Source organism: Myxine glutinosa, chromosome 14, assembly GCF_964187855.1.
Source record: "Myxine glutinosa chromosome 14, kmMyxGlut1.1, whole genome shotgun sequence".
NCBI lineage: Eukaryota > Metazoa > Chordata > Myxini > Myxiniformes > Myxinidae > Myxine > Myxine glutinosa.
The window spans coordinates 65558087-65581978 of NC_136274.1; the positions used below are offsets into that span (position 1 = coordinate 65558087).

Consider the following 23892-nt stretch of genomic DNA (forward strand, 5'->3'; position numbering starts at 1 on the left):
TCCGCCCAGGTTGGCACATGGAAATTATGATGTAGCATAATTATCATCTCGGGTCAAGATTTGAAATTATGCCATGGTTTTTGTAAAATTGCTACTAGTATTCACATTATGTACTTTCACCAAAACATACATCATAGAAACATACATAGAATTTGGGTCCTCTGGGTCATTTGGGTCCTCTGGGTCATTTGGGTCCTCTGGGTCATTTGGGTCCTCTGGGTCATTTGGGTCCTCTGGGTCATTTGGGTCATTTGGGTCCTCTGGGTCATTTGGGTCCTCTGGGTCATTTGGGTCCTCTGGGTCATTTGGGTCCTCTGGGTCATTTGGGTCCTCTGGGTCCTCTGGGTCATTTGGGTCCTCTGGGTCATTTGGGTCCTCTGGGTCCTCTGGGTCATTTGGGTCCTCTGGGTCATTTGGGTCCTCTGGGTCCTCTGGGTCATTTGGGTCCTCTGGGTCCTCTGGGTCATTTGGGTCCTCTGGGTCATTTGGGTCCTCTGGGTCATTTGGGTCCTCTGGGTCATTTGGGTCCTCTGGGTCATTTGGGTCATCTGGGTCATTTGGGTCCTCTGGGTCATTTGGGTCCTCTGGGTCATTTGGGTCCTCTGGGTCATTTGGGTCCTCTGGGTCATTTGGGTCCTCTGGGTCATTTGGGTCCTCTGGGTCATTTGGGTCCTCTGGGTCATTTGGGTCCTCTGGGTCCTCTGGGTCATTTGGGTCCTCTGGGTCATTTGGGTCATCTGGGTCCTCTGGGTCCTTTGGGTCCTCTGGGTCATTTGGGTCCTCTGGGTCATTTGGGTCCTCTGGGTCATTTGGGTCCTCTGGGTCATTTGGGGCCTCTGGGTCATTTGGGTCCTCTGGGTCCTCTGGGTCATTTGGGTCCTCTGGGTCCTCTGGGTCATTTGGGTCCTCTGGGTCATTTGGGTCCTCTGGGTCATTTGGGTCCTCTGGGTCATTTGGGTCCTCTGGGTCATTTGGGTCCTCTGGGTCCTCTGGGTCATTTGGGTCCTCTGGGTCATTTGGGTCCTCTGGGTCATTTGGGTCCTCTGGGTCATTTGGGTCCTCTGGGTCATTTGGGTCCTCTGGGTCATTTGGGTCATTTGGGTCCTCTGGGTCATTTGGGTCCTCTGGGTCGTCTGGGTCCTCTGGGTCGTCTGGGTCATTTGGGTCCTCTGGGTCATTTGGGTCCTCTGGGTCCTCTGGGTCATTTGGGTCCTCTGGGTCATTTGGGTCCTCTGGGTCATTTGGGTCCTCTGGGTCATTTGGGTCATTTGGGTCCTCTGGGTCATTTGGGTCCTCTGGGTCATTTGGGTCCTCTGGGTCATTTGGGTCATTTGGGTCCTCTGGGTCCTCTGGGTCATTTGGGTCCTCTGGGTCATTTGGGTCCTCTGGGTCATTTGGGTCCTCTGGGTCATTTGGGTCCTCTGGGTCATTTGGGTCATTTGGGTCCTCTGGGTCATTTGGGTCCTCTGGGTCATTTGGGTCCTCTGGGTCATTTGGGTCCTCTGGGTCATTTGGGTCCTCTGGGTCATTTGGGTCCTCTGGGTCATTTGGGTCCTCTGGGTCATTTGGGTCCTCTGGGTCATTTGGGGCCTCTGGGTCATTTGGGTCCTCTGGGTCATTTGGGTCCTCTGGGTCATTTGGGTCCTCTGGGTCCTCTGGGTCATTTGGGTCCTCTGGGTCATTTGGGTCCTCTGGGTCATTTGGGTCCTCTGGGTCATTTGGGTCCTCTGGGTCATTTGGGTCCTCTGGGTCATTTGGGTCCTCTGGGTCATTTGGGTCCTCTGGGTCATTTGGGTCCTCTGGGTCATTTGGGTCCTCTGGGTCATTTGGGTCCTCTGGGTCATTTGGGTCCTCTGGGTCATTTGGGTCCTCTGGGTCATTTGGGTCCTCTGGGTCATTTGGGTCCTCTGGGTCATTTGGGTCATTTGGGTCCTCTGGTTCATTTGGGTCCTCTGGGTCATTTGGGTCCTCTGGGTCATTTGGGTCCTCTGGGTCATTTGGGTCCTATATTCCTATCCTATAACATATATATCCTATAACCTATCCTATATATATCCTATATCATATAACATATATCCTATATATCCTATAACATAACATATAACAAATATATCCTATATTATGTACTAGCGAGCGGCCGCGTACCAGCCAAAGGGGTAGCCCATGGTTAGCCTAAATATAGATTTGATGACGTCATGTTTACACATCTGAGCGACAGAAACTGGCTACACATCTGAGCGACAGAAACGGAGCTTCACTTTTGGAGAGACAGAAATTCCCAGGCAAACGCTATAACGCACCAGGTTTACAACCTGTGCGTTAACAAGGTCTTTCATGAGCCCCCAAAGAAAGAAATCTGGAGGTGTAAGGTCTGGGGAGCGTTATAAGGAGTCTTAAACGTTATAAGCGTTATAAGTGACTCCCTCCTGCCATGGACAGATTGGACTGAGCTTTGGTGAGACCACATGTGGAGATGGCGACTGGTAGCAGCAGCGTCCTTGCTGTGGTGAAGATGAATGCTTAGAGACCATAAAAGGCCCAGTTCAGTCTTTGAGACTCGTTAGTGGAGATGACGAACAGTGGCGGCGGCAGCGTGCACACGAGCACACACAAGAATCGTGATTACACAATAGACAGTCACCCCCAAAATATCCCGTGTGATCCCACGCCCAGTGTTGCGTTACCATACAACAAAGACCGTTAAATGAGCGAGTACCATGTCAGTGATCACGCAACAGATTTTAAATAGTTGGCCGAAAGGGACCAATTGCTGCGTAACTGCTTCTAGCGATCTACAAGCCCAAATCAATCACCCACAGCTGCCTTACATGACCATTAAGATCACGACACAAATGCGTTTTATACATGTGTTCAGTCAAGCACATATTTACAATGCAGGTTTACTGCTAAGTATGTACAGGGAAATTCTCAAGCATGCATACATTCCCCTTATTCCCTATTCGATACCCATGTCCTAGGAGCCTTATCAATCCCTTCTCAACTTTATATTAACATGGTGAAGTGGGGCTAGTGATGCAATTAGGCGGCACGAGTGTAGCGACCGAGACTCAATGCAAAGCGGCACAAGGGCGAGAGGTGCAGAATATGTACATGCAAATGCTGAAGAAAGGCACGGGAATGAAAGGAAAGCTGGAAAATAAGAGAATGAAAAGCAGGGAAAGAGGAGAACGAGAAAGCAAAGCAAAAGGGAAGACAAAGAGGAAACCCAGACAGACTAGAATGTGTGCTACATGGGCTTCTAAACCAGCCCGAGGTGAGAAACTGACCCGTGAACACAGCAAGAGGCTCTCTAAGACCGTGTGTGTGTGTGAAAACCAGAAGCTCTGCTCTGGTCAAGAAGCTCTCGCCTGCCTGTGTATTCTGTCTTTCATATCGTTTCCTTCTCCCCCTTCGCCCGGGCCCCCGACCACCACATCCATGGGAAGAGTCGCTGGGGTAGGAGGGTTTTCTACTCTAACCCGATTGGCATATCAGAGCACCTACTTCTGATGGCATCTTGGGACAGACCCCATGGTGCGGTTTGTTGAATACAAGGTTTTGGCGTGCTGTCAGGCTTAATTATGATGGAATAGGCCACCTGCCATACATGGATATGCTTCATTACAGATAGGGAGATAAATTCCTTCAGACATAGAGTCCAACAACCTGATGCATTATTTTCCTCCACAATCTACAGAAGATACACTTTGGAAGGAGATGATGGTGAAGATAACACAATGTAAGGAGCTGGAATCTGCTCTGTTGACTGCTGAGACCCAGTACAAGCAGCAGAACATGGCCTTGACACAGACACATACTGGTGCCCTACAAGAAGTAGAGGCCAAGCATCGGGTGGTGATGGCCAAGAAGGATGATGAAATATGTCGGGTGAGTTTTTCATTAACTATGCCACTATTGTGATATCCGTGATACATTGACAGGCTTTGGGGTATTTGTAACATTCTGTCGATACAGAGCAGAAATAATTAGCACCGGATGTAATAAGTAGGTAGTGCCATCGCCGGGAGAGATGTACACGTTTAATAAATTAGTAACTACCTTTTCCATAAAACACCAGAATCCTTGAATGTTACGTTATGTGCAATGTTCAATCTTTGTAGATGTTACCTGGACCTGCGGCCTTTTTCTCACTGAACGTATCACCCTGTTGTCCTCTACTCCCTCCATCCACTTAACCACTCACAACAGCTGCGGGAGGAATTGGTGAGGCGGAATAAGGAATGGGATGAGTGGCTGGTACAGGTTGAGCAGGACTTTGATCAGGAAATCGCTGAATTATCGAAGAAGTACGAGGTGCAAATGAAATCTGAGATTGAAGCGAAGCACAAGCTCCAGGCATTCAACATCCTGCTTGAAAGGAAGGTCTCTTTCTTTTAATGTTGTGTTGTGTTCATGAAAGTTATCTTTCATCCTCGTCTTCAAAAATTTGTCTCTTGGATAAAGGATAAAGCCAAAAGACCAGGTTTACTAAAAAGCATCATGATATGTTTGGACAGTGTGACAGTGAGAAGAAAGAAGTGACAGAAAGGAAACGAGAGGTGGAGAAGTTGAAGGTCGAGAATGCACGTCTGGACGAGATCATTGAGAAACAAACGAAAGAGTTTCATGCTGCGCAGACTGCTCTGCGAGAGAAAGATGGCGTCTTGTTTCATAAGGTTGTGCTTTTTTTCTTCATTTGTACGTCAGCCGTGATGTTGATAACTCCAAGATAAACCACACGGTTAGGTGAGGTTCATTACCTCCGCTACCTAAGGTGGACAGAGGTTATGTTTTCACATCTGCTTGTTTGTCTGTCTGTCTGTCTGTCTGTTTGTTTGTCTGTGAGCAGGATATTGCAAAAAGTTATGGAAGGGTTTGGAGGAAACCTTGTCGATGAATTGGGTAGGTGACAATAATTTGGGTAGACTTTGGTTCAGGACTGGATGCAGATCTGGCCAATCAGTGGGATACAAAACGTAAACTCTTCAGCCTGGCAGTGATATGCGCTCTATGCTATACTATGCAGTGGAATGCGTCGTTCTAGTTCAAGATGCAACTACCTGGTCATGTATTGCCCCAAATCTAACACAGCAAAATACTGCGAGCAATGGAATCGACTGCGTGGCTCAAATGTGCTCGAACTGCAATACTGTATTTTCCGGTGTATTAACCGCACCCCTAACTTTTAACCTTTTTTGCCGATAAAAAGGTGCGGTTAATACACCGAAAAATACGGTACCATCGATGGTTTAGCATCTCATGCAGCTAAAGACCAATTTGCCCCGCACTGCACAGCTTCACTAGCCCATTGCATCCCTGACATGATGAAATGAGGAATACCTACCTCCAGGATATTACTCAAAACAATGTTGATGTATTGCTTCTACCCGTACATACGAAAGAAAGAGATTTTGAAAAGACAATGCAGGATGGAGTAGAACTGCAGCTCTTACCATTGGATAGATAGCAAGATAGGACATTCTGAGATGATTTAAGAGACCTATGGATTAACCTGACCTTGCACATTACAAGATTGACTGCCAATTTGAATGCATCTCGCACAGAAAGAATCACGGAAAAGGCAATGTTTAGTTTGCAGGTGTGAATGTAGATTTATTTGTCTCTCCCCTTCTGCCTTTCGTGTGTTGTCCTCGTCTTGGAAAAACATCGAACTTCAGGCCTGCCATTTGTACAGATCCAGATTCTTCCATATATTTGTAATTTCGTTCATTTGTAGTGAATGAATAAACCGAATGAATGAACGATTGTTGGGAACGGCAGACAATATAAATGTTTACTATACAATGGGGGAATTGGAGTCCATTATCAAGTGGCCTTCACAGGAGAGGAGTCAAATCGAGTTGAAACGGCAAATCAAGGAACAGGAGAAGGTCATGTTCGTCCTGTCTCACCGCCTGGAAGACCTTCAGAGGAAGGCCGAACCACGTTGTGCGGATCTTCACGCCCTGCGTGCTCGTGTGCATGAGGTGAGGATTTTGCAGATACTGACGCCATATTGTTTTTCAGACGCGACTCGAGTTCGGAGCCGAAGTCACTGTAATGATCGATAGTCTCAACAACCCAGTTTGCCTGTTTATTTATTGTTCCCATCTGGACTGATGGCTCACGATGCTCTGAATTTGGGTTCAAACCCAATGGGGGTATAATCCATATACGAGATGGCGTTTAAACTTTTGGTACTATGTCTATTTGTGCATTGGCTATTAATCTCCTTGTAATTCACGTTATAATATACAGTGCCTTCAGAAAGTATTCACATCCCTTGACTTTTTTCACATTTTGGTGTGTTGCAGCCTGAATTTAAAATGGATTAAATTGAGATTTTTTTGTCACTAATCTACACATATTACCTCATAATATCAAAGTGGAATTTCTTTTTGGACATTTTTACTAAAAAAAATAAAATGAAAAGCTGAAAAGTCTTGAGTCAATAAGTGTTCAATCCCTTTGCTATGACATTCCAAATTGAGCGCAGGTGCATCCAATTTCCTTTGACCATCCTGGGGACGTCTTTAAAACTTGATTGGAGTCCACATGTGGCCAATTCAATTTATTGGACATGATTTAGAAAGAAACACCTATCTATCTATATAAGGTCACACAGTTGACAGTGCATGTCAGAGCAGAAACTCCACCATGAATTCCAAAGAACTAGCCGTAGAATTCCGAGATAGAATTGTGAGAAGGAATAGATCTGCGGAAGGGAATAAAACATTTTTTAGAGCGTTGAAAGTTCTCAAGAGCACAGTGAGCTCCATCATTAGGAAATGGAAAGAATATGGAACTACCTAGACTCTTTCTGAAGCTGGCCATTCGACCAAACTGAGCAACCGGGCAAGACGGACCTTGGTCAGGGAGGTGACCAAGAACACAATGACCACTCTGACTGAATTACAGAGTTCCTTGGCTGAGATGGGACAATCTGCCAGAGGACAACAGTCTCTGCAGTACTTCACAAATCTAGGCTTTATGTGAGAGTATCCAGACAGAAGCCACTCCTGAGAAAAAGCCACATGACGTGCCTGGAGTTTGCAAAAAGGCAGTGAAAAACTCTGCGAACATGAGGGAAAAGATTCTGTGGTCTGATGAAACGAAAATTGAACGATTTGGCCTGAATACAAAGCACGACATCTGGCGGAAACCAAGCACAGCTCATCACCCATCTAACAGCATTCCTACCATGAAGCATGGTAGTGGTAGCATCATGCTCTGAGGATGCTTTTCAGCGGCAGGGACTGGGAGACTTTTAAGGATAGAAGGTACAATGATTGGAGCCAAATACAGGCATATCCTCGAGGTTGCTTCAGAGTGCAAAAGACCTTAGACTGCAGAGAAGATTTGCCTTCTAACGGGACAATGACCTCAAGCATATGGCGAAAGCAACTCTGGAATGGCTTTGTGAAATTTGTAAAAATTGTGAAACTGTCCATAATGATAGTTTTACAATTTGTCCATTATGGACTTGTTTTCACTGTCATTATGGCATATTTTGTGTAGATATGTGCCCTAAAAATCTCAATTTTATCAATTTTAAATTCAGGCTGTAACACAACAATATGTTAAAAAGTCAAGGGGTGTGAATACTTTCTGAAGGCACTGTATATACAATGATGTTTAGCAATGTATTTGTCCACATGTGATTTGTGTCTAAGATCCACCAAGAGCCGAAGATTAATGCAAAACAAAAATATGTTCACAACGCCTTTTCACATTGCACAGATCGATATTCTGAATTGTGATGGGAAACATACTTTACTCGTATAAAGCCCATCAAAAATGACAGCTTGGAATAGTTTATTCGACGGTTCAGCCTTATGAGCGTGCCAAAGTCTAAAGCCTTAGGTGGCCCATTGGTCTATTGGACCAAATTTTCATTGGTCTTCACCGCTTTGTAGCATACGTGCCTGCCAGACTCGGGGGTGTTTTGGGTGCTCGGGGACTTTTGGGTCTTCAGGGACTTTTGGGTTCTCGGGGACTTTTGGATTTTTTTTAGTTTTTGGGGTCTTTAGGGGTCTTTGGGGTCTTAAGGATCTTAAAGGGTCTTCAAAGTTCAAAAGGGTCTTCAAAGTTCAAAGTCTAAAGAGTTAAAAGGTACATTTCAATAGTACATAATACGTAATTAATTAATAGACGTATGTAATTAATAGACACAAAAAGTATGCCTCACAGACACACACACAGTCACACACACACACCTCATTCATTTATAGTAGATTAGACATCGTACAAACATAAATGAGCACTCGTTTTACTCTGCGAGTGTTGCACATCACATGCAGTAAATTTCACCTCCCTGCAACTTGTATTTATTGTAATTTAAAACAAAAAAGCTTCTGTACACCACCCTTGAGGCTCGGTTTGCAAATCACTGTCTACATTTCCAATAGAAGAGACATAATTACTCTTATTTTGGGTCTTTTGCATCCTTGGGATATTTTGGGTCCTCAGGGTATTTAAGGGTCTTTGGGGTATTTTGGGTCTTAGGGGTAATTTAGGTAGTTGGGGTGTACTGGGTCCTTGGGGTCTTTAAGGGTATTTGTGGTCTTTTGGGTCTTTGGGGTCTTTTCAGTCTTTTGGATTGTTTGGATCTTTGGGGCTTTTGCATCTTTAAGGGTCTTAGGTGCCTATTGGGTCTCTTGGGTCCTTGTGGTCTTTTGGTTCCTCTGGGTATTCAGGGTCTTTTGGGTGATCGGGGTCTTTTCGGTTTTCTGAATCTTTTTGGTCATCAGGGTCTTTTGGGTCTTTGGGGTCTTTAAAAGTATTTGGGATATTTTTGGTATTTGGGGTATTTGAGGGTCTTTGGGGTGTTTTGGGTGTTCAGGGTCTTTTGGGTTTTTGTGGTATTTTGGCTCTTTCAGGGTCTTCTGGGTCTTTAGGGTAATTTGGGTCTTCGGGGTTTTTAAGGGTGTTCTGTGTATTTTGGGTCTATGGGGTATTTTCAGTCTTCATGGTCTTTTGGGTCTTTGGGATCTTTAAAGGTCTTTGGAGTCTTTAGGGTCTCCATGGCTTTATGTGGTCTTTTTCAGTCTTTAAGGGTATTAGGGTCTTTTCAGTCATTTGGGTATTTGGGGTCCATTGGGTCTGCGGGTTCTTTTCTCTATTTTGGCTCTTCTCGCTCTTTCACGTCTTCTGGGTTGTTGTGGAAGAATCCAATCCCTCTGGTTAGTTGTATGATTATATTGGCCATGCGCATGGGAGAGAGATAGAAAATAATTTCAGTGCCCTCTTGAACATACAGTCACGTGAAAAAGTAAGTACACCCCATGTAAAGTTTTGACTTTTTCAACATATTTCAACATACAGCTATTTGATCTTCATTTCAACAATATTGATAGATAAAGGTGATATAATATAACAAATATCAAGAAACATTTACATTTTGTAGTCCATTGTATCATTTAAATAAACATAAATGCAAATTTCGCATGTGGAAAAAGTAAGTACACCCCCACATTTATCACTACTTCAAATACCTAAAATTAGAATCAGGTGCACCAGCTCAGGTGCAAATGATTAGAACATCGTTGGAGAGGATCTTGGAGGAACCTGTCTTATTTAAACCTCAGACATTTAGTTTGGTTTGCTCTTTGTTGTTGAAGTGTGCGGCGTCACCATGCCTAGATCAAAAGAGCTCTCTGAGGCCTTCAGAAAGAAGGTTATAGATGCCTACGAGTCTGGGAAGGGATTTTAAAAGATCTCCAAACAATTTGAAATCAATCATTCGACTGTCCGGAAGATCATCTACAAGTGGAGAAGATTCCAAACAACTGCCAACTTGTTCAGGCCAGGTCGCCCCAGCAAGTTCAGCCCGAGAGCAGACCACAAGATGCTGAAAGAATTCTCTAAGAACCCCAGAATGTCATCACGTGACCTACAGGTAGCTCTTGCCACTGTTGATGTCAAAGTGCACGAGTCTACCATGAGAAAGAGGCTGCACAAATTTGATCTACATGGGAGGTGTGCCAGGAACAAACCTTTGCTGTCCAGAAAGAACATCAGGGCAAGACTAAAGTTTGCCAATGAACACCGAGGCAAAGACGAGCACTTCTGGAACAATGTGCTCTGGACAGATGAGTCAAAGGTAGAGCTATTTGGCCACAGTACCAGAAGACATGTTTGGCGAAAACCAAAGACAGCATTTGACCACAGGAACCTGATACCAACTGTAAAGCATGGTGGTGGAAATATTATGGTTTGGGGCAGCTTTGCTGCATCAGGGCCTGGGCACAGCTCACCATCATATAATCCACGATGAATTCTTCATTGTACCAGAGGGTGCTTGAGGATAATGTGAGGCCATCTGTCAGAAAGTTGAAGCTCAACCGAAGGTGGACCTTGCAACATGACAATGACCCTAAACATACCAGTAAATCCACCAAGGAATGGCTGAAAAAGGAAGAAATGGAGGGTTCTGGAATGGTCAAGTCAAAGCCCGGATCTAAATCCCATCGTGATGTTGTGGGGGGATTTGAAACGGGCTGTGCATGCAAGAAACCCCTCAAACATCGCACAGCTGAAAGAATTCTGCATGGAGGAGTGGGCAAAAATTTCTCCCAGTCGATGTCAGAGAGTGGTAGACAGTTATAAGAAACGCCTACTTGAGGTTGTTTCTGCCAAAAGGGGCAATACCACCTATTAGAGCCAAGGGTGTACTTACTTTTTCCACATGCGAAATTTGCATTTATGTTTATTTTAATTATACAATGGACTACAAAATGTAAATGTTTCATGATATTTGTTATATTATATCACCTTTATGATCAATATTGTTGAAATGAAGATCAAATAGCTGTATGTTGAAATATGTTGAAAAAGTCAAAACTTTACATGGGGTGTACTTACTTTTTCACGTGACTGTATATAGTTGGGCGGATAGGTGACAAAATATCAGAAAGATGTTCACCTCTGGCAGGAAGCATAAAAATTGGTATATAAGGGTTTTAAGGTATGCTGAATTGAAATAGATGTGGAGACTTTTGATAGGATCAACGTAACGTTCTCAAAAATGAGGTTTTGGGGGACGGGGTGTTTTTGCATTTTTTGCCAATTTCGTGCCATTCGCGGTAGGAGGGTACAGTTGGTTCTTGGCCTGCCATCTTATTGTGGCTTCAATGATCATTTAGCAGCATGCATTACTGGAATGGGTATATAAATATCTCTAATATGGTGTATTACTTATCACATTGTGTTAGTTATCTCACTCTACATGGACTCTCAACCATAACTGCTGGCATCAACTGCACTGCGAAATGAGAAAAATTTCGATTTCTTTACGTGCCACAATTTAATAAATTTCAAAATACACCTGCATGTATATTTCTTCCAATCCATGCTAAATGGAATAACAGTCCTAAATAAGTAATATAGACAGTGTTTCTCTCGAACATGTAGTGTTATGTGCTATGCTACTGGTAGTCGAAAATTGCAAAAAGACATACTTTTTTTCTCTTTTTGGAAGTTAGATGTGTGGGCAGTAACATACGAATGTATTCTGTTCAGAAAGTTGACAACAGACAGATATGGAAGGACTTCTTTAATTCACAAAAAGATGTAATATGCAATAACAAAACGCCATTTTGAAAGATGACAGATGGATCATTGGGATCACCGAAGATGAGTCAGCCCTGAAACGTTGGATGGTGGCAGGTCCTGAAATCAGCAGGATTCTCAATGAGTTCGAGTGAAAGCACACTCACAAACATGCAGATAATGACCGTCACCACGAACGAACAGATCCGAGTAAACAGAAACTGTTTGCTTCAAACATGAAGAGCGTTGTCGAAGCATTTGAGGACATGGGAAACCATTTCTCAGATGACAGTTCTGACCTGGTGACTTTGGACACAAAAGTGATAATGTCAGAGGCAGTGGTGAACCCCATCCGAACAGCTGAACAACTTGGAAACATGCAGTACCAAGGATTCATAGAGGAGAGATTGTCTGGATCATCGAAATCACTCCATGACCCCATCCACAAGAACAATTTGCCACTGTTCAAATCAGGGCAGAAAAAAAAATCCAGAATGAGCACAAAAACCGCTGCCATGAAGAGTGATGTGCAGCTCTTCTCAAGATTGTACATCTCATGTCAGTCCCGAGATGGAGACCTCGATTCATTCTTCGAACACGAAAACCATCCATGGCCACCGTCACTCGCTGAGAACAACTCAATGCGTGAAGGAAACAAGGCAGATCTGATGGGCAGTCTGGAGGCGTTAGCACCACGACCAGTAGATGCTCCTGTGGTTGATGTCATGATCATTGATGGGACAGCCTTGATGTACGTTCTTGACCCCAAACAGTCCAACAAGGTCGTTCTAACATTTGGCGAAGCAACTACAGTCTGTGGTTCGGTTGGACGTTGTATGGGACGTATACAAGGATGGAAGTTTGAAGTCATATGCTCGAGAACACCGTGGCAGGGGTGAACCTCTTCGAGTTGCTGCCAACACCCGACTACCACCAAACTGGAAAACGTTCCTCAGGGTAGACTCCAATAAAACCGGACTCTTTAAGTTCCTTGCAAGTAACATGGAATCCTTCCACCCACCTGAGAGTAAACTCCTTCTCACAACTTGCCAAGAGAATGTTATCACCAATCCACACAGTGATGTTTCTGGAATAACACCATGTACACAAGACGAAGCAGACGGTAGAATGCTCCTGCATGCATCTCATGCATATCAACAAGGTCATTGCAGAATCCTCACACAGGCAACAGACACAGACGTTGTTGTTCTAGCCATAAGAACAGCAAATATTCTAAAGGACTGTGAACTGCGGGTAGCCTTTGGCCATGGTAAATCATTCCGCTAGATATCTGCTCACAGCATTGCAGCAGAGTTGGATGATGAGTCGTGTCAGGGATTGCTATTTCTACATGCATTCTCGGGCTGTGACTCAGTATCGGCATTTTACGGGATTGGCAAAAAGACAGCATGGGAGGTTTGGAGAACATCAGACGTCTTCAAGTCACTCTTCAGCAGACTATCCCATTCCCCACTCCTACTGAGTGACGCTGATTTGGACATACTCGAGAGATTTGTCGTACTTCTCTACCAACGTACGTCAGCACTGCTTAAAGTCAATGAAACACAGAAAAGGCTGTTTGCTTTTGGGAATCGAAATCTGGAAAACATCCCCCCAACCAATGCTGCAACATGCTAAGCGTGTGGCATTCCAAGCCGGCCACATCTGGGGTCAGTCACTGGTCGCAAACGCATGTACACCATCTCCAGCAGACTGAGGCTGGGAGAGACATCAGGATACCTGGTCCCCGCTATGGAGTGCTCAGACAGAAGCATCCAAATCCTGTCGCGAACTTGTAAAATGTGCCTGCATGAGTAACTGCACAGGCAGGTGAAAATGTTACAAAGCTAACTTGCCTTGCACACAGCTGTGCGCATGTGGAGGACAGTGTGTGTGAAACAGTGAATGGACATTGTGTGTGAAACAGTGAATGGACATTACAATCGCCAGGTTAGAACACATCTGCAGTGATAGTTATGATGGATACGTCATAAGCATAACATAACATTAGTTTCGCTGATTGGACATAGCCTTTGAATAGCCATTCAACGTGGTACTAATTTTTGATGATGTCAGAGAATTGGTTGAGAATGTTCTTGTTAGAGGTTTACATCTTATTTACATGTCCATTGTGTTATATATACAATAATAGATATGTCCGTCTATTATAGAACACACAATCATAACATAACACAACATGTACATTTGTTATGTACAAATAATGTAATTTTTTATTTATTAATTAACATTGTCCTTGACATATAACTTATAGAGGTGCACTTGTGGACTGTTAACCATAGACTTTATTTTGTCTGGTTCTATGAAATTCAGTGGTTGGCTTTATTTCTGGTGTATTTCTAAATATCGATAACTTGCGTAACAGAGTAATTGGTATCTTAAAATTCCCCTGTCATACATTGTTGCCTATGTTTGAGCAGCCCTGGGGTATATTCAAGCATTTAGAAAATTAACAAGAAACTGACATTGTGGGTAAATGTAGGCGATCAAGGGCTCTGTATGTTTGTTACCAAATTTCATGCTTATACTATGTTGCATGTTACATCTTTTTTGTGAATTAAAGAAGTCTTTCCATATCTGTCTGTTGTCAACTTTCTGAACAGAATACATACGTATATTACTGCCCACACATCTAACTTCCAAATAGAGAAAAAAAGTATATGTCTTTTTGCAATTTTCGATTACCAGTAGCATTGCACATTACACTACATGTTCCCAGAGAAACACTGTCTATATTACTTATTTGGGACTGTTATTCCATTTAGCATGGATTGGAAGAAATATACATGCAGGTGTATTTTGAAATTTATTAAATTGTGGCACATTTAAAGAAATCGAAATTTTCCTCATTTTGCAGTGCAGTTGATGCCAGAGCAGTTATGGTTGAGAGTCCATGTAGAGTGAGATAACTAACACAATGTGATAAGTAATACACCATATTAGAGGTATTTATATACCCATTCCAGTAATGTATGCTGCTAAATGATCATTGAAGCCACAATGAGATGGCAGGCCAAGAACCAACTGTACCATCCTACCAACTGTACCGCGAATAGCGCGAAATTGGAAATAAATGCAAAAACACCCCGTCCCCCAAAATCTCATTTTTGAGAACGTTACGTTGATCCTATCAAATGTCTCCACATCTATTTCAATTCAGCATACCTGAAAACACTTATATACCAATTTTTATGCTTCCTGCCAGAGGTGAACATCTTTTTCATACATCCGTCCAACTAATATCATTTGCATCTTCCTGTAAGCGGACCATCAGGGCGTGCTTGTTTACTCAATTTGTCGCCCATTTCAATCCTATTAAAAGAGTCCCAGACCCCTTTTCCAACTTGTGGAGCCTCTTGATTCACTCAGAGATCCCTGACCTCTTGTGTCGACCTAATTGTGGAAGCCAGTTCCTATTAGAGATCCCAGACCCCTGCTGTCGACCTAGTTTGTTTAACCGAGTTCCAATAGAGATGCCAGACCCCCTGCTGTCGACCTAGTTGTGGAACTCAGTTCCAATAGAGATCCCAGACCCCTTCTGTCGACCTAGTTGTAAATCCCAGTTACAATAGAGATCCCAGACCCCTTCCCCTGCCCAGGTTCCCTGAACCCTTCGCCAATAAAATGATTAATCTCTATATTCCAGGTCACGTCAGTGTAGTCAGAACACCGCGAAGGGAGCAAGTTTTGGTGGACGCTAAGCATACAAAGAACACAGAAGGTCACCTATAATAGTCCCCTTACCCTGTTCCTTGGTGGCCACCAGCTCGCATCTCCTCCATTGTCTCATCCTTCTTGGTCCTCCGTCCACCGGGATGTTGCGATCCTGTCAACTACGCCAAACTGTTGTGGAAGATCCAATCCCTTTGGTTGCATTATTTTATTGGCCATGCGCATGGGAGAGGGCACTGTAATTATTTCCTATCTCTCTCCCATGTGCATGGCCAATAAAATTATGCAGCCAACCCGAGGGATTGGATTCTTCCACAACAGGGTCATTGGGGTATTTTGGGTCCTTTTTTTAGGTCTTTTTAGGTCTTTTGACCAGTGGACACACTGTCGTGTTCAAAGATTGCCCATTAAAACCCCACTGAAATCCCTCCTAAAGCGTTACTCAAAGCCTTTAAAACCTACCCTTATGAAGGGGGATAGACATCACACAAATACACAAACTGATGCACAAATGACTGTGTTTTTCATGGGAGATTAGACAACACAAGAAGAACCATAAATGTGTCCACAGAGTTGTTAGGGTTAGTTCCAAATCACATGACAATAAACGTTATACTCCTTGTTATTACTGTGGTGCGCTTTAGATGGAGGAAGAACTGGCAATATCATCAAAAATGGTGAGCAATTTGGTGCAGAAACTGACAGCCATCTGGGGTCTTGTTGGCGCACAAAGGGCTCAGCGCTCGAACCATCTGCAAAGAGTGAGAGGGGCACCACACGGTCTTTTCACATTGTAGTTGGCGGTCGCTCAATGAATCCCCAATAACCACACCGATTGCGGTTTGTCCGTGCTAGGCACAACAAGCTGAACACCGCTTGCAGTCCCTTCAGGCGAAGGTCTATGCGTGTTCTGAAGACCTTCAGTCTCCACGTGATCTGAAACACTCAGTTGTGCGTTTGCTTCGCTCCCGACCACAAACCCCTGCCGTAAGTATGTCCAGCATGACTACATGTTGCTGAGGCTAAGGTGATATGACCGAGTCTGGTGATGAGATATGTCGTGTGCATGGGCTTCACCTGGAAGGACAGGCTCGGTGACCTTGCAGAGAGTTTGCAGATGTGTGTCCGAGTAGACAAGACATGCATTTAACAGGTTGTGTGCAATACGAGTGCTCACAGGAAGAAGAAGCACGTGGGAAAGAGTGTTTTGTAGAGCTGTCCCGGCACAAGGTACACCTGGAGCGGTGCGTCACAACTCTCAGCTGCAAGTTGTCCACGCAGGACCGGGTGCACCGCATGCAGAGACAACGCCTCGTGCAGGTACAATGAGCTAGTGCTTTTCAAAAGGAAACAGAAAATCCTCCAGGTGAGGGATGGGTACTCTAATCCCCATGGGGTTAACACGCCGGACTTGCTTACTTCTCAAGGAAAACGCGGATCTTCTGGTGCAACTTTCTTCTCTTCGACGCGAAATCAAGGAGAGTCGTGAAGAGTGGGAGCAAGGGAAGAGCAGAGAGGTCCAAACAACAAGCCAGTCTGAGCTTGTGACCTTTGGCAGCCTGATTTACAGCCAAACAGGTAACAGGTTCAATGGATGCACAATTTTGGCGGTTTGTAGTGTTGTTGTCACCAGGGTATAACCAAACCACTAAATTTTATAGTGGTGGCCCATACACTGTATTGAGATTAATAAAGGGTCAAAACATTAGAGGTTTTGTGACAAAACACCCCCTGCACAACACGGGGGAATAGCAAAATTGTGGTTGTGGGCGAGAGCAGCTATCTTTACCTCCTCTACCAAAGGTGGACGAGGTTGTTTTCATCACCCCTGTTTGTTACTTGGCAAACAAATGTTTTGACAAGTATGTCGATAATGGTCACAATTTCAAACTAATCTTCAGTAAAAATCACAAAATAGTAGAGTTGGTGCTCCAAAAGATGACTTTATGTTTGAGTTATTTTTACATTTTTGAGTTATTTTTATATCTTTATATTTTTTGAGATGAGTTATCCTCACCAGAGGAGAGGGTATTGCATTTAGGTCCATTTGTCTGCGTTTGTCCACACAGAAGGTGAGTAGGTGTATTAATTACACACTAGCAACGGTACCCGCCCTATGGGCAGGGCTTCAATTGGGAGGCCCAAATGAAAAGGCAAAATATCAGAAATTGAAGGCTTTTTTATTTTAAACATCCGTTAAATCATATCACATGCAAATCATCAAAATCTAAACAGTATTTGTAGAATTTCAACAAAAGCCACATCACTGTTCATATCGGTAAATATTATTCCATCGTGTTTGGAAAAACTGGAAAATTGGAAATTGGAAGATTGGAAAAAAATTCGAAAAACAATATAGCCTATTTTACTCCAGAGGGTCCCTGAGTTACCCACCTAAAATTTCGTTGCGATCGATTCAGCCATTTTTGTGGTACCTGGGAACAGACAGGCAGACATTTGGTGAATTATAATAAGATTAGGCCCCAATATACCTTTCGAGCTCTAAGACCCTGAGATGCCTAAGATCCTTTAGACACGTTAAACCCTTTAGACCTCCTGCCTTGAAACAGAGAACCCCAGCCTTAACATGGTGAGCTTCCGCTTTAACATGGTGACCTCCCTCCGTAACAATGACTTATCCATCAACTGAACAACCTCTAGCTGTAGCATCAACATCTCACTTTAACAGAACGTCGATATGTTGCCCATTGTTTTACCGACCTTAGGGTCAGGTGAGACGAACTCAGATTTTCTAATGGACGAGTTGCAATCACGTGACAAGTTGAAGGGGTGGTGCGAAAATCTCCTTCCTCCACTGACCGCATGATCACCCGGATGGACTATGATGAGAAAAGGTTACACGGAATCATGAAAGAAGCTTTGTTATGATATCAACATTACATCATAATACAGTGTCTGGCAACGATGTTAATACTATGTTATGATGTCAGTAGTACGTCATAATGCCATTCCACATTCACACCTCATGCTTTGTTTCAATCTCAGCATTACGTCATAATATTGACCTTCCTGATTTTTCCCTTCCATTGCATGATTTATCTATTAGATTATGTAGAGCTTGTGAATTTAAATCGTCAATGGTACAGTGCTTACCCCTTAGTGTTGATGGTTTATGCGCGGCCATTGGATACTGGTTGCATCATTTTCTGGCGGTGCAGCTGTGCCCTCTAATACCAATCAGCTGGTACTCATTTTGCCAACCTCGGAAGGATGACAAGCTGTGTCAACCCACCTGGTGTTAATTCAATGGCAAGGCATGAGCTCGAACTCAGCACCCTAATGTCTTAAAGGAGAATCCAAACGCTCAGACAGCCTTGCCACTAATCTATCCGTTAATATCTGATAAAATAGCTATGACGTGTCTTTTTCTGATCTGTAATTTACAAAGTTGGGTAATTTTGCGATTAAAAGTCAAAATGTTCTTTTTCTTCATGATTAGCTGTGACGTCACACCAGGAAGATGGCCGCCATTTCCGTAATGTCTACGGGTTACATCGCAGTATAATTTAACTCACAGTAAATAATTTTCGAATTTCTCCAAATATGCTGGGTCAATGCATCCTAGGTGGTTGTTTTTTTTTTTGTTTGTTTGTATTTTTTTTGTATACAAGATCGAGGCTCGTGAAAGAGCGAACATTAATCACACAGAAAGACAAACAGACACATAAAACAAATAACATCGGGAGCGGTAGACAAGATGGGGAGAGAGGGGGAAGGACACAACCACAACATTTGAGAGCAGGGACCGAGAGACATGGAGACATCGAGAGATCTGTGGGAGGGAGAGGGCTTTGGGGGGGAGGCATGTGAAGGGGGGGGGGGGGTGGGAGAGGTATAAACATATGGACACTGCCAGGATTTCCAGGAAAGAAGTTGGAATTTCAAACAAGGTGGATCTGGGGTGAATTAGTGGGGGTAGAAAAGATCAAGGTTTTGGATGGGGGAAGATAAGAGATGGTGGTGAACAGCTGTTTTAAAGACCTGGAGGGAGAAGAGGGATTGAAGGGAGTGTGGGAGTTTGTTCCAGAGGCGGGAGAAGAGAGGAATGAAAGAGTGAAGGTGAGCAGAGAGCCGAGATTTCGGCAGTTTAACCATCAGAGGGTTGCTGGCAGATCTTGTGCGACCTGTAGGAATATTTGGGGGACAGAGCACAGAGAGAGCTGGGGGAGCAAGGCCGGAGAGGAGTCGGTAGAAGACAGAAAGACCACCTACCTGCCTGCGGTGAGTGAGTGAAAGGCCCTCAGAGATAGCTTCATCGTGGGAGTTTCCAATGATTTTGAAAGCTTTGGATTCAACAGCGTGAAGCCGAGCCAGGTGTGAGGCAGGAGCACCAGCCCATAGGGGAGAACAGTATTCCATTGAGCTGCGGATGAAAGCCTTGTATGAGGTGAGGAGCTCAGGTGTGCCGAGGAAGGACTTCGCACGACGGAGGATGCCCAGTCGGCGACTGGCTTTGGAGGCCAGCTTGGAAATGTGGTTTTCCCAAGAAAGATCATGGCAGATAGTGAGACCCAAAAGTTTGAGCGACAGAACTTCTTGGAGAGGATTGTTGAGAAAGTAGATGGGAGGGTTGTCCAGTCGATCTTTTCGGAGAGACATAGTAAGAGAGTGAGATTTGTCAGGATTGAAAGACATGTTCCACTTGTTTGACCAGTCTGTGATTTTGTCCAGGTCTTCAGAGAGTGAGGAGGCTGCAGACTGCCGATCTGAGGGAAGAGGAATGGAGCGGCAGAGAGTGGAGTCATCAGCAAAGAGATAGAGAGGATTTTCCAGAGAGTCGGAGAGATCATTGATAAAGACCAGAAAAAGCACAGGGCCCAGCACACTTCCTTGGGGAACTCCAGCCTGAACAGGAAGGGGAGATGAGAGAAATCCATTCAGGGCCACACGTTGACTACGACCAGAGAGGAAGTCCGCAAGCCATGCATGGAGATTTCCATGGATACCATAGGAGGAGAGTTTGGTGAGCAGAGCTGGGTGCCAGACCGTATCAAAGGCCCGTGATATGTCAAGGGAGACAGCTCTGATTTCCTGTTTGGCATTGAGGACCTCCATCCATTGTTGAGACAGCAGAAGCAGCATGTCCAGAGTAGAGTGACCTGGTCTGAAACCAAATTGATGGTCAGAGATCAAGCCATTGGAGAAGAGGAAAGATTTCATATCCGAAGCAATGATGGATTCCATGACTTTGCTGATAATTGGGAGAAGGCTGATTGGTCTGTAGTTGCAAGGATCTGTTTTTGCACCTTTTTTGTGTAAAGCGGTAATGTTAGCTGATTTCCAGGATGCTGGCAGATGACCTTGAGCAAAAGATAGGGTGAAAAGAACAGAGAGAGGGTGAGATAGAGCGGCAGAGCAGGATTTTAGGACCCGTGGGCTGATGCCGTCTGGTTTTAGGACCCGTGGGCTGCTGATTGTTGTAATACAAACCGAGATGGTTTCATGCTACATCATTGGACGAGATCTGAGGGTTGCCAGAAATTGGACAGGTTTGTCCAAAATACCCAAGTGTAGATCAGGCCTACAAAATGGTTGGTTTTGTGTTCGGAACATCTTACAAATACCTGTTATGAAACAATTGAGATGGCTCTACCTTGTGGTTATTCACCCCACAATTAAGTGCACAAAACTGTAACACAATCTCTACCAATCTACCGGGATACGGACATGGGCAATTACTGTGGTGAACCGAACACCTGTGTTGGCCTGCCGGTGACCGATCTCACCTCGCTAGATGTGCTAGCTAAAATTGCCACCACCTTGCCATACACATCTGAAAAGCTCAGAAACCCTAGCCAACAATCCCCACGAACCCCCTACATCCCCCATCCCCCTCCACTATCCCCCCACAATCGTCACCCCCACAATACCCACCACCATCCCATACGAACATCCGGACAAACGTAATCTTTAAATTGATTTTTATTCTGAAGGAGAGATGTCATGTAATGTTGTTCCTGTTCTGTGTTTCGTGAAATAATATACATGCTCTTGTGACAGAAGCGGGTAACGTAAGCTCTCGCAAGAGTACACTACACATGAGATCTCACACCCTACCCCCAAACCCCTCCACAATCCCCCATTAATAGGGTGCCTATGCGCTGTGGGTGTTGAGTCCGTCCCGTATCGTGTCCTTGCCGTACTTCTTCTGGAGTTAAATAAATGTGATTTTATTTATCAAATAACACCAAATCCCTGATCAACAGGCAATTGAATGAAAAAACAAATGGCATTTTCATCTGTACTACGAACGCTGCGATCTTCACGAAGACCATCTTCATCTGATTTGCTTGCATAAGGCTCGAAACAATATGGATTTACAATTCCCGCAAGAGCAATTCCATTACTAATTTTGTCTTCAATAGTTTCTTCGAAATCACACTGATCAGTTTCAACATTTTGAAAACTTTCCGAGTTGCTAATAACGGAGGGATTGAATCGGTATCAGAATCCGAGCACGGAATACACTGTTTCTCTATGTAAATCTGCCATTTGGATCAAGACGAGTTCAGGAGGTGACGTCACATCCTAAATCGAAAATCGACACTCATTTTCACAATGACCATTTCGCATTTCATTTTCGCATTACATTTTCGCATTACATTTTGCATTTCATTTTCACATTGCATTTTCGCATTACATTTTCACATTACATTTTCGCATCACATTTCGCATTTCGCATTACATTTCACATTACATTTTACATTACATTACATTTCACATTACATTTTCGCATGACATTTCGCATGACATTTCACATTACATTTCGCATTACATTTCACATTATATTTTCGCATAACATTTCGTATTACATTTCACATTACATTTTCGCATTACATTTCGTATTACATTTCACATTACATTTCACATTACATTTCGCATTATATTTCGCATTACATTTTGCATTAGGTTTTCACATTTCATTTTCGCATTACATTTTCGCATTACATTGTCACATTACATTTTCGCATAACATTTCGCATTACATTTTCGCATTATATTTTGCATTACATTTTCACATTACGTTTCACATTACATTTTCGCATTACATTTCGCATTTCATTTTCACATTACATTTTCGCATTACATTTCACATTCCATTTTCGCATGACATTTTCACATTACATTTCACATTACATTTTGCATCACATTTTCACATTACATTTCGCATTACATTTCGCATTACATTTCACATTACATTTCACATTACATTTCACATTACATTTCGCATTACATTTCACATTACATTTCACATTACATTTTCGGATTAGATTTCGCATTGCATTTCGCATTACATTTCACATTATATTTTCGCATAACATTTCGCATTACATTTCATATTACATTTTGTATTACATTTTTGCATTACATTTTTCCATTACATTTTCACATTGCATTTTCACATTACCTTTTCGCATAACATTTTGCATTACATTTTCGCATTACATTTCACATTACATTTCGCATTACATTTTGCATTACATTTTCGCATTACGTTTCGTATTACATTTCACATTACCTTTCGCATTACATTTCACATTACATTTTGCATTACATTTTCGCATTACGTTTCGCATTACATTTTTGCATTACGTTTTCGCATTTCATTTTCGCATTACATTTTCCCATTACATTTTCACATTACATTTTCACATTACCTTTTCGCATAACATTTTGCATTACATTTCCGCATTACATTTCGCATTACATTTTGCATTACATTTACGCATTACGTTTCACATTACCTTTTCGCATTAAATTTCGCATTTCATTTTGCATTTCATTTTCGCATTACATTTTCGCATTTCATTTCACATTACATTTTCGCATTACATTTTTGCATTACATTTTCGCATTACATTTCGCATTTCATTTTGCATTACATTTCGCATCTCATTTTCGCATTTAATTTTTGCATTTCTTTTTCGCATTACATTTCACATTACATTTTCACATTACATTTCACATTACATTTTCGCATTACATTTCACATTACATTTTCGCATTACATTTCACATTACATTTTCGCATTACATTTTGCATTACATTTTCGCATTACATTTTCGCATTACATTTCGCATTACATTTCGCATTACATTTTCGCATTGAATTTTTGCATTGCATTTTGCATTAAATTTCGCATTACATTTTCGAATTACATTTCGTATTACATTTTCGCATTACATTTTCGCATTACATTTCGCATTTAATTTTTGCATTGCATTTTGCATTACATTTTCGCATTACATTTCACATTACATTTTGGCAATGACATTGTCGATTTTTTTTTTCCATTTTTCGCATTTTCGCAAAATTGACATTTGGGCCATTTTCAATGGTTTTCGGGGGGATAAAATGTGTTTAGGTTCCCCTTTAAGTATTCTCACATGTCCATTACTATGTGTACAACCAGGTAGAGACTTGGACATTACCTGGTTGTGTTTCTGAAGGTAACCTGTCTTTAATCACAGAACCTGAATGTTGCATGAGATAATTTTAGTGTTCCGTTTGCTCAAAATAATAATAATAATAGTACTAATAATGCATGATTTTTTTTATAACATGACTTACATCATCTTTTTATGAATCGTGGTATTTTTTACTATGCACAGATATTGGAACTTGCAGGTG

At 42.9% G+C, this 23892-nt stretch overlaps 1 protein-coding gene across 1 annotated transcript in view; it reads left to right on the forward strand.

Moving 5' to 3' along the window:
- LOC137439274 (uncharacterized) overlaps positions 1-18682 on the forward strand; it is a 57410-nt gene extending 38728 nt beyond the window's left edge. The window contains exons 3-11 of the mRNA XM_078768045.1: positions 3698-3888; positions 4210-4383; positions 4518-4676; positions 5844-5987; positions 15885-16001; positions 16096-16227; positions 16411-16560; positions 16668-16818; positions 17967-18682. Of these exons, the coding sequence (XP_078624171.1) occupies positions 3698-3888; positions 4210-4383; positions 4518-4676; positions 5844-5987; positions 15885-16001; positions 16096-16227; positions 16411-16560; positions 16668-16818; positions 17967-18067 (1319 nt within the window). The 3' untranslated portion in view covers positions 18068-18682. The remainder of the gene's footprint in view (positions 1-3697; positions 3889-4209; positions 4384-4517; positions 4677-5843; positions 5988-15884; positions 16002-16095; positions 16228-16410; positions 16561-16667; positions 16819-17966) is intronic.
- The last annotated feature ends 5210 nt before the right edge of the window (positions 18683-23892 follow it).